Source organism: Cygnus olor, chromosome 3, assembly GCF_009769625.2.
Source record: "Cygnus olor isolate bCygOlo1 chromosome 3, bCygOlo1.pri.v2, whole genome shotgun sequence".
NCBI classification, from domain to species: domain Eukaryota; kingdom Metazoa; phylum Chordata; class Aves; order Anseriformes; family Anatidae; genus Cygnus; species Cygnus olor.
Window position 1 is genome coordinate 119,853,456 of NC_049171.1, and position 10,280 is coordinate 119,863,735.

Here is a 10,280-nt window from a genome sequence, read left to right on the forward strand (position 1 = left end):
GTCAGTTAGAAAATACATTTGAGAAAAACTCCATCCTTCTCAAATAAGTGAGTGCGCCATTTATATTCAGTTCCTCTGTGTGTTTCATGATAGAACATTCTGTTTCTTTTTCAGGTGGTGAAAGTGAGGGTGAAAATTAGTGTGCTTTTCTGCCTAAACCAAGGGGGCAAATTGAAAGGAATGCATTTTTTGCTGGCTTTATATATTTTAGTATGTTATGCTTAGTTATATTTAGTATGTAAGATGAGGATTTGCTGCCACCTTCAGTTGTAAAACCAGTAGTTGAAAGAGCATTTAATGTATTTTTCCTGAGAATATTTACAAGGAAGTAGAAAAATAACTTCTCCAGCAACTAAATCCTGATGTATAGCATGACGTGGTTGACAACTTGATGTTGATTGGACTCCATTTTTCTTACATGGAGTAGTTTAATACTTTGTTGGACTTCTTTTGGTTCTACCACATGATGTTAAAAGAGAATCAAATTTTCTGATTAAGTGCACAATAGTTTGTATGTAAAATATTTAAATATTTGTTTAAATGTCTTTTTAATGTTGATTGCTAAGCAGAAACAGAGAAGAGAACTGGTGCCATAAGACCAGCTTGTTTTCTTTAACCATTGCATATATTCTTTTGAACCTAAATTCAGGAATTCTTTTTCTATGTCTAAGCCCCCTGCACCCCCCACCCCCACCCCGTTATTAATAGGAACATACTTATAATGCTGTGTTAGTAATGATAAAAAGTTTAAATTCAGCTAAGGAGTATGCTTTTCTTTAAACGTAAAATGGAATTACTCAGCATTTCAGGTTGATAATGTATTTCTCCTCTTTTCTTACTTATAGGGAGAGCAGTGTAAATTTGATCATGATGCAGAGATAGAAAAGAAAAAGGAAATCTGCAAGTTTTACATACAGGGTTACTGCACCAAAGGAGAGAACTGCATTTACTTGCACAATATCCTTAAAAAAAAAAAACTTGAATCAAACTGACTGTTGATATTTACTCCTAATTCATGTAAATGAGTTTAAAGGGTGGCTATGTCTTTTCTTAAGAGACTATACAAAAGTATGTATGGATTTACTAGAGGAAGATAATTTTTCTACTCCAGTAGGAGGAGAAAATATGTATGAAATTACTGGTTTTGTTTAGTTTAGGAAGATGTTTAATGTCTTAGAAGATAAAAAAAAACATGTTACATGCTTTTATCCTTACCCTTTTAAAATCCTGATATCAATGTACTTTTTAAACCCTGATTTGTTCTTTTTATTTATTTATTTTATTTTTATTTTTATTTGGAACTGGTACCCTGATCTTTTTAATCACAGTTTTAGTATCTCGTCAGAAATAATGTTCAAGCTACGGTAATGTAATTATTAGTAGAACGCTAAGTGAAACTAAGAGGTAAGTTGGTTATTAGCTTTCAAAATTGTTAAGATGCTGCTGTGGAAAGATAAAGTATTTGGGAAAAATTGAAGGGTAGCTGACAGTTGAATTTAATAAACTTGCCAAACAGTGCAAACTAGCAATCAGCCGTTGTTAGGAATCCTTAACATTTTGCTTACATGAATTCCCTTGCAAGTTTTACCATACAGGAGCAAAATGCTATCAAGGAGATAAGTGCAAATTTTCTCATGCTCCCCTGACTGCAGAAACTAAAGAGTTGTTGGATAAGGTGAGCAATTTGTAGTCTGAACGTGAGTTTCCCCCAAAAGAATGGAGGGTGCTGCTAGAAATCTCCATGGGGCTTTGGTGTTAAACTCTAATGGCGCTAAAATTCCCTGTTGCTCTTCAGCGCTGCAAGTCTGTGACTCGGTTCCATACATCAAATTCCCCTTGCCATCCATTATTTTTCAGTCATATCTGACTCACTCATTTTCACAGCTTTTTCTGCCCATGGACTTTTGGACTCCCTTTCTGTGGAAGTCTCCATGTGCTCCATAACAAGAAGCATAGCTTTGGTTGTCTTGAAGTTAGATATCATCTGACTTCTGAACTCAGGGTGGAGAAAGGAATGAGTTGCCTCCTCTGAATGATTCATGAAATTCTGACCTTTGTGTTAAGTAGGATATTCACAACTCCCCCCAGTTACTATACAAGAGGTCTTAAAAGAAAAGTGACATGGGTTTAACTCTAAAAGCATTATGAATTTTAGAATGTCATTCCATTTCTGTCATTTAAAATCCCTCTTTGAGGGAAATGGACCTCTGTAAAATTGTCCTTTGCTGTCTACAGTAATAATTTTCTTCTTGGATGTGAATTGGTGTCTTATGGAACAAATAATAATAGATTTCTAATTTTCCTGAGTTTGATGCCAATATATACTAGTACTGCAGCAGGTAATTACATTTCAATGGAAAATGCAAGACTAAACTAAATTGCATATGCTGTAAAAATAATGGACTCTTTGCTATATTGCTTCATTCTAGGTTTTGAATAATGAAGAGGAACCACAAAATGAAGATGAGAAAGAACTGGAGGAACTCAGAAAGCGTGGCATAGTTCCTCTCCCTAAGCCACCACCAGGTGTTGGGCTTCTGCCAACCCCACCAGAGCAATATCCGTTTTCTGAGTCTGATATAGAAAATTATCAAGATCCTTCAGGAGAATATAAGAAAATACCATCTCTCTTTGAAATTGTTGTGAAGCCTACTGTGGATTTAGCACACAAAATTGGAAAAAAGTAGGTTTTAGATTTTTCTTTAGAGTTCTTAGAACGTGGCTACATAAATGCGTAAAATATTCTCTTAGTTTTTGTCAGTATACGCTTCTGAGTATATTGTTAAGATAATGATCCGTCAAATACTGGCTATCAATTATTTACTCATTTAATGCTTTCCTTAAAAGGATTACTTACTTGTAATTGAGCCTTGACCTTCCAGAAAGCCACTCCTTTGGCTCTTGTTTTGGCTCTGTGTCTGTCTTGTCTATCCCCATTTGCAGGCTGAGCAAAGTTCATTCTCCTGCTAAAGTCTTTTTGTGGTTAGATCTTTCCTGACCAAAGACAGTGGACACTCCTGATGGAGATTGTTGGCTGTGACATGTTTAAAACTCTTAGTTGCAGAAAATGTTCGGTTTTGCATGTGCTAATTTAAAAAAAAAAGTTCTACTTGTAGACAAGCTCAGTGATGTGTTATGAGCTATTTGTAACATACGCAGTTATTCTTTTTGAAAATTATTTTGCTTTCAGATTTTTATCCAACTTGAAAACAAATATATATGAAACAGGCATCTGTAAGAGTGAAGATGGGGAGGAGATAGCTAGTAGGCTGTTTGTAAGTGAAAAATTTTTGCAAGTGATTTATTAATTTTCTTTTGCCTACAGGCCACCAACCTTTTATAACAGCTCATCACCACCAAGACCACCATTTCAGGGAAATGACCCCCATTCTCAGCATATGTATAATCCAGGTTCAAGTCCAGGGCCAGGACCTGGCATGTCGCAAGGACATAATGGACCGCCAATGCACCCAGGTTCTCCTGGACATCATCCATGTGGAGGGCCTCAAGGCCCAGGAATGCCGCAAAGTCCTCCTATGCAGGGTGTTCCACCAGGCTTTCTAGGACCACAGAACCAGTCTGGTATGCCTATGCAAGGACAGCAAGGTGGTCCACCTCTGACACCACCAGGTCTTGGTGGATCTTACAGCGGCCCAGGAGTTCAAGGACATATGGTGAATATGCCGAGAGATAATCATTGTCCTCCAGGGCCACAGTACCAGCAGATGCCTGGTGAACGGCAACCAAATATGAATTACGAGCCTATTCAGAACCCAGCTGATTTCTACGACAATTATTATTCTCATCAAGCTGTACATAACTTCCAGCCAGCTAATAACTCTGGTGGTAAGGACATTTAAGAATTGTTGTTTCATATGGTGCTTTGTAGTTGTACAGTGTTAAAACATGGCTTGAAAGCTGAGCAGCTGAAAGAATTTTGGAAAGAAAACCACACCTGTTTTAATGCCTTCACCATATGCACATTTTCAGATGATGCTTTCCATTTGCGTAATATGTTGTGCTAGTTTTGCTAGATTGTGTTTTGTGTCTTATTGCCTTTGCTCTAAAAGCTTGTATGGGGTAGCTGCTGACTGTTTATCTTTTTTTGTACTGCAGATGGAACGTGGCATGGAGAATTTACAGACCACCAGGCTCACCTAATGGCTCAAGAGTCTCATCAAGGTGGAAGCGAGTCAGACTGCATGAGTAGTCATATGGGCCATAAACCATCCATTAACGTACCAGATTTTCTTCCAGCAATGCAGAAAGCCCTTTATGTAAGACTTAGTCAAAAGCATCAAAGAGATGGAGACTCTGTCAGCAGCCAGGGTCAGAGGGCAATGAGCAAAGAAGAAGGTAAAGTTAATTTTGTTAATGTTCAGAGTTTACTTACTGACCATATATTATCCTGGAACAAATCTGTTGATTTGAATTTTTCATCATATTGCCGTTCATAATTACTGTGAGTGCACAAGTACCAGCTCAAAATTTTCAGCTCAAGGTACTTGCTTTTCTTTCCAGCTTATTCTAGGATTTTAGTATAGGTTTAGTTTCTGCATTTCAGTTTGAAGTAGAAAGATAGAATCATAGAATCATTTAGGTTGGAAAAGACGTCTAAGATCATCTAGGCCAACCGTAGATCTGTGGATAATTTTTGATGTAGTCTGCACTTTTAAAAGGTTCTCTTGCTGATAACTCAATTGCTTCTTAAAACCCCTGATTGAAACAGGGTTATTATTTCTAACTGCCAATACTGCAAGATCCTCTTAGGTTCTGTTTATTCAGTTGTGCCTCTTGATCTTTTTTGCATATTCCGTTTCTCTAGAGCAGTTTTCTTTTCCCTCTGCAATATCTGAAATTTGCAGTGTTTAATTTGAGTGTTTCTGTAAGCTATAGCCAATAGAGAACAGTAAATCTGCAGATCAGCTTGAGCAGCACAGAGTATGTTTGTCCCTTGGCCTGCTTGCTGCTGCACCCTTTTCTGTGGCTTTTGGAAGTACTTCTGTTACCTGTGTAATGAAGCAGCAAATTCTACATTTGTAATATATCTGTTTTTAAGACAACTGTAAGGTGCTGTTTTACTTTACCTATTCCGCAATGCAAGGTCACTTTCATCCAGACTCAGTTTTAAAATGTTGTTGTCTTTTACAAGTACTAGTAGAAATAATTGTTTGGAAGTAGGTTATTTTCCCAAATTAGTATCAAGAAAGAGAGATGTGGAGAGAATGTAGCAGAATTTGGGAGTATCTCAGCTAACTACATTTATTTTTGTTTCAGTTCCTTATTTAATTTGTTTTTTTTTGTCATATTATGGTGGTCGTAATACAGTGAGTGAGGACTTGATATCAGGCCTTAGTATTATTACTTAGTTCCATTATTTTACTGAGAAGTTACCCCTTTATATGAGTAAATGCACTGTTTTATTCCCCAGTGATCATTTACTTGAATCCTCTTTTCTCAGATGACAATGTCAACTGGTACTCCAGTAGTGAAGAAGAAGAGGGGAGCAGTGTTAAATCGATACTAAAAACCTTGAAGAAGCAAAGTGAAAACTTCAGGAATCGGCAACAGCATTCCACAGAGCAGCACATGCTTGGTATTCCTACTGATCCGAGGCTGGCAAAAGACAAAAGTGCAGGGCCTCAGGCTGCAGACCCAAGACTTAGGGCCTCGCCAAGGTCAACCCCCAGAAAGCCTTCAGAATCTGCAGCCTTGGACCCCCGGCTTGTACGAGACCCCAGGATGCACAAGGTTAATGAGGGTGGTCATGCCAGCTCATCTCTTGGGGGGGCAAAGCTAGACTTACACCACCCTCACACCGGTGTAAAAGTCAAGCAAAAGGGGATGGATGATGATGAAGAGGACTCAGAAAGAGAACTGAGAGAACGAGCTTTTCTGATACCATTGGAACCTTTGCCTGGTGTAACATTGAGGGATCCCCGATCGCAGCTTAGGCAGTTCAGCCACATTAAAATGGATGTTACCCTGATGAAACCAAACTTTGCTAAGCATATTGTATGGGCGCCTGAAGACTTGCTCCCAGTACCTTTGCCTAAGCCTGACCCCGTCTCCTCAATTAATTTACCTCTTCCTCCACTCATTGCTGACCAGAGACTTAATAAACTGCGGAATCTGAAAAACGATCCCCATCCAAATGCGATGCCAGCTGACCCAAGACTAGCTGCGAAAGCAAAGAACAACTTAGTGGGCAGGAGCAGCTATCTGGATCAGTCTGCAGATTCGCACGCCAGTAGCTCAAGCAAATTAGGAGATCCTCGCTTACAAAAAAATGTTGATCCCAGGCTCCACAGACTGTCTAGTGCTGATTCGCATCATGGAGTTGCAAAGGATTCGCACCCTTCCAAGTTTGATCCCCGCCTTGCCAGATCTGCTGCCAGTTCCTCGCAGACCTCAGAAGCTGCGACTGCTAAGCCTGACCCAGATGCTCTGCCTCCCTACGCGCCCAAGTTATCGTCGAGTGGTGTCAGGCTGGGAACTCCGGGCTCGATACTGAGCGGTATTAGCTTGTATGATCCGAGAGATCACAGCTCATCATCGTTGGACACAGCTCCAGCTAGTTCAGGAGAGAATGGAGAGAACCAGAAAAAAAGTATTTTGAAAAATTCTGGCAAAAATGAACCCAGTCTCTCGGAAGATGCGTCACTGCCGAAGCCTGCCTCGAACGTGGAAAAAAATACAGAAGGATCAGCAGAAGCCACTTCAGATAAAGCAAATAGCACCAGTAAATCTCAGGCTAAACACTCCAGCGCTGCACCTGCGGTGCATAATCTTCCTATCCAAGCTTTATCAGGATTAATCAGACCGCAGTACAGCGATCCAAGGCAGGTTAGACAGCCTGGACAGGTAACTCAGACACAGGATAACGATCCAAATGGGGAATCAGATGATAAGTCGCTAAAAGATGTTTTCAAGACTTTCGATCCAACTGCTTCACCGTTTTGTTAGCAATTGATTTTAAGTCTTTTTACTGTTGTGAATATTGCAGTTTTCTGCTGTTTTGTAACTGGTTTACCTCTTTGCTTTATTTATTTTTAAATTATAATTATCAACACTTTTCAGCTGCTAATCTCAGAACCACATGCAGTTATACAGTATGCTATAGTGTTTGCAAAGCTGTGGTATTTTCTATATAATACTTTTTCCAATTTCAGGGAGACTAATAATTGACATGTAGAAGAAAAAAAAACATGTATCGTGTTAGAGCTGATAAAAGCACTTTCATTGTAAATAAGTCATTAAGAAAGTCTGAAGACCTGTATATGTGTGAGCTGTCTCTTTCATAAACAACATTTAGATATGATTGCCACATTTGTATGATTGTATAGATACAAGCAATATTATGTACATTACTGTGAGAGACACTGTTTGACAAGGATTGTCTGACGCATCAAGCCAAACCTACTAATGGAAGTATACATAAATGATTTAAAAGGAAAATGTTGATCCTCCTTTTCAGATCAGTCGATGTAAGACATTGGTTTTTATTCATGCAGTCAATATTCTTAGTGTAAAAGAGACCTATATCACATATTGAGGAGTAAAAATGTCATATCTTTTAAAAGTATTTTATTCTATGCTGTATATAGAAGAAATTGTGAAGTACATAACTAGAAGAAAGTTACTGTTAAAAGTGGGGAATACCTAAGTTGTCTAATACAAAAAAGGTTTTTATTTAATTTTTTCACGCATACACAATTCTGATTAGTGATATAAGTTACATTGTGGTGTTCATGTATTTCAATGTATTTTTGTATTCAGCTGCTTAATTTGTATTGCTTTTTTTGTATTGATGTAACTGCAGTACTTGTATTCATTGTGTCTTTATGACATTTTTAACAAAAAATTAAAAAGGGTACAGCTAAAGTCTGGTAACGACTGTGATGTTGACGTGATGGCAGCTAGTTGACGGCTGGAGTAACAGCAGAGGGGGTGTCCAAAGGATGAAAGTGATTAAAGTTGCCTTTAGCTCAGCCGCTCAGCCACTTGCCAGTCAGATGGCAGTGGGTTTTGAAGCTGACCTCGCGTTGAGTTCCAATGAGTTAGCTTGCTGAGTGGTTCCGGGATCATACTTGTCATCATTGTTTCATTACTACAAAGACCATCGTCGCTACGAAAAATGTCGTGCGTGTTCTTTAATTTCTGAAGATGTTGCATGCCCAGAGCACAACTGTCCTCAAAGCCTCTCTTGTTTTACCTTTTGGCTTGTTTTTTATATAGCGGAAATGTAGTTATGCCTAGCTAGCTACATTGAAAATAAAAATTTGCGGTCTGCTCAATTGCCACCTGGTTCCCACCCACGTGGAATGGTTCTTTGCATTAAGTCTCTTCCTTGGTGGACCTTTTCCTCTTTCTTCCTGTTTGTTGGCCCAGGGAACACTTGTGACTGGGACAGCATGATGGTTATCACAACTTCCGTGGTTTTGTTTTTTTGAGCCTGTGAGACACACAGCGATCCAGGCAGGAACGTGAGCTGTCTTGCATTGCTGAACAGAGCTTGGATGAGCTCAGGGAAGCTGCTGATTTCTGTATGCAAAACGTGGCAGGGGAGACATTGCTGAAGGCAATCATGGTTTCAATTTGCCTTCCCAATTTTTCAGAGTATAAATTGTATTAATTAAATGGTATTTTAAATAGCACTTGCAATAATTGAGAACTAGATAACGGAGAACTAGACACAAAATGTCAACGTTATTTTGGAGTAATCCACTGGTCCTACTTAATTACTTATTGCTTCTTCATCTGATGACAAGTTTGGTTGTTAAAGAATTTCATTAAAAAATGAGCCAGCATTGAAAGTCCGTATTGAAGCCAAATGTGTGGTTTCATGTTCAGATGTGGAAGGTAATTAGTCCATACTTGCAGGACGGGCAGCTGTAACCTGAAGTTACAGCTTCTGTAGGGCAGTGAGGATATCATCACTAAACTGAACTCATTTTTTTGTTGGTTTTTTTGTTTGCTTGGTTTTTTTTTCTTTCTTTTTGAAAGTATTGGGAAAAGAAGGGGCAAAGGAAAGCCTAAGACCAAGGACAAAATGATACCAGGTGAGATAATTGAAGGACCTTGGGTGGCTTGCCGTTGGTCCAGTTGTGGATCCATTTTGGAGCTGCAGATGAAAACAGAATGTGTTCTGGCAGGGGGGCGTGGAGTGCTAGTTTCTAACCTTAGAGATCCACTGCCATCTCAGTACCTTTAATACAATACAGGTCTCTATTTTGGGCAAGAAGGGGGACAAGGTAAGAAGGAAATGTGATCTGAAAGGAGCTAGCTTGTCCCTGCAGCCTGTGGTCTCCACGTGTAACCGCTTCCTTCCTTCCTTCCTTCCTTAGTCCAGCCATGCCTGGCCAGCAGTTCCCAGTGGGCAGCACAAGTGTCCGTGGGCTGCTGCTCAGCTCTCTTGTCCACCCGTCCTCACTGGTTTATTCCTTGCAGATTTCTTCCCTGAATCCAAGGTTGATCTGGTGTGCCTGCTGCTACTCTTTTGAGACACGGAGGAGATTCATTGCTACGATGCAAGTGCTGCCCTACCTGATAAGTCAAAGGGAAGGTGCTGGGGGGTGACTGAGCCCAGCAGAGTGGGCAGGAAAGTGTGTGGGGACAGTCCTGCCCCACTGAGGTTGGCTGGAATGGATTGCAGCCACTAAGCAAGTCAAGTCTGGTCTGCTGTGTGAACTGACTGTGTCTTTTGCAGGGGAGGCTTGCTTCCATCTCTTCCACAAGCACAGCGTGCTGCTGGAGTGGCGTTTCCCTCGGACACTTGCAACTCCTGTCTGAGGCTGTGGAGAGCAGCAGCAGAAGCAGCCAGTATTGTTGGTCCTGGATACTCTAGAAACTCCTAGTTGCAAGGTCGGTGATCATCAGCATTGAATGTTTTACTGCGGCAGTGTGTTCTAGAATTCTAGGGCTGAAAGGGATCTCGGAGAAAAGTCTCATTTCTCCGCAGGCTGTAGGATGTGCTGAGTCAGGGGCAGCAGGTGTGACAAAGTGCTCCTGCTGGCCCTGCAGATGTGAAAGAGTGAAATGATTCTTTCATCTTGTCTGTTCTCTGCACTTCAGATAGACTGCGTGTTCTTAGATTGGCAGCTGGTGTTTGCTGCCCCATGATAAAAGGACTCTTAAGGAGATTTCTAGCCTCCCTTGGTAGGCTGTTTTTCTACTATGATGAAAAGACTTCAATATGAATCCTTCATAACAAAAATCAAGTCGTTTTGTTCTTGCAAAATGTAGAATATTTAATTACACGCTTGTTTTGCATTTCAGAA

At 40.0% G+C, this 10,280-nt stretch overlaps 1 protein-coding gene across 2 annotated transcripts in view; it reads left to right on the forward strand.

Annotated features, from left to right (window-relative positions):
* ZC3H6 (zinc finger CCCH-type containing 6) overlaps positions 1 to 8,299 on the forward strand; it is a 36,126-nt gene extending 27,827 nt beyond the window's left edge. For both annotated transcript variants that reach the window (XM_040554125.1, XM_040554126.1), the window contains exons 7-12: positions 846 to 957; positions 1,566 to 1,675; positions 2,430 to 2,683; positions 3,326 to 3,846; positions 4,117 to 4,356; positions 5,462 to 8,299. In XM_040554125.1, coding sequence (XP_040410059.1) covers positions 846 to 957; positions 1,566 to 1,675; positions 2,430 to 2,683; positions 3,326 to 3,846; positions 4,117 to 4,356; positions 5,462 to 6,966 — 2,742 coding nt within the window. In that variant the 3' untranslated portion in view covers positions 6,967 to 8,299. The remainder of the gene's footprint in view (positions 1 to 845; positions 958 to 1,565; positions 1,676 to 2,429; positions 2,684 to 3,325; positions 3,847 to 4,116; positions 4,357 to 5,461) is intronic.
* The last annotated feature ends 1,981 nt before the right edge of the window (positions 8,300 to 10,280 follow it).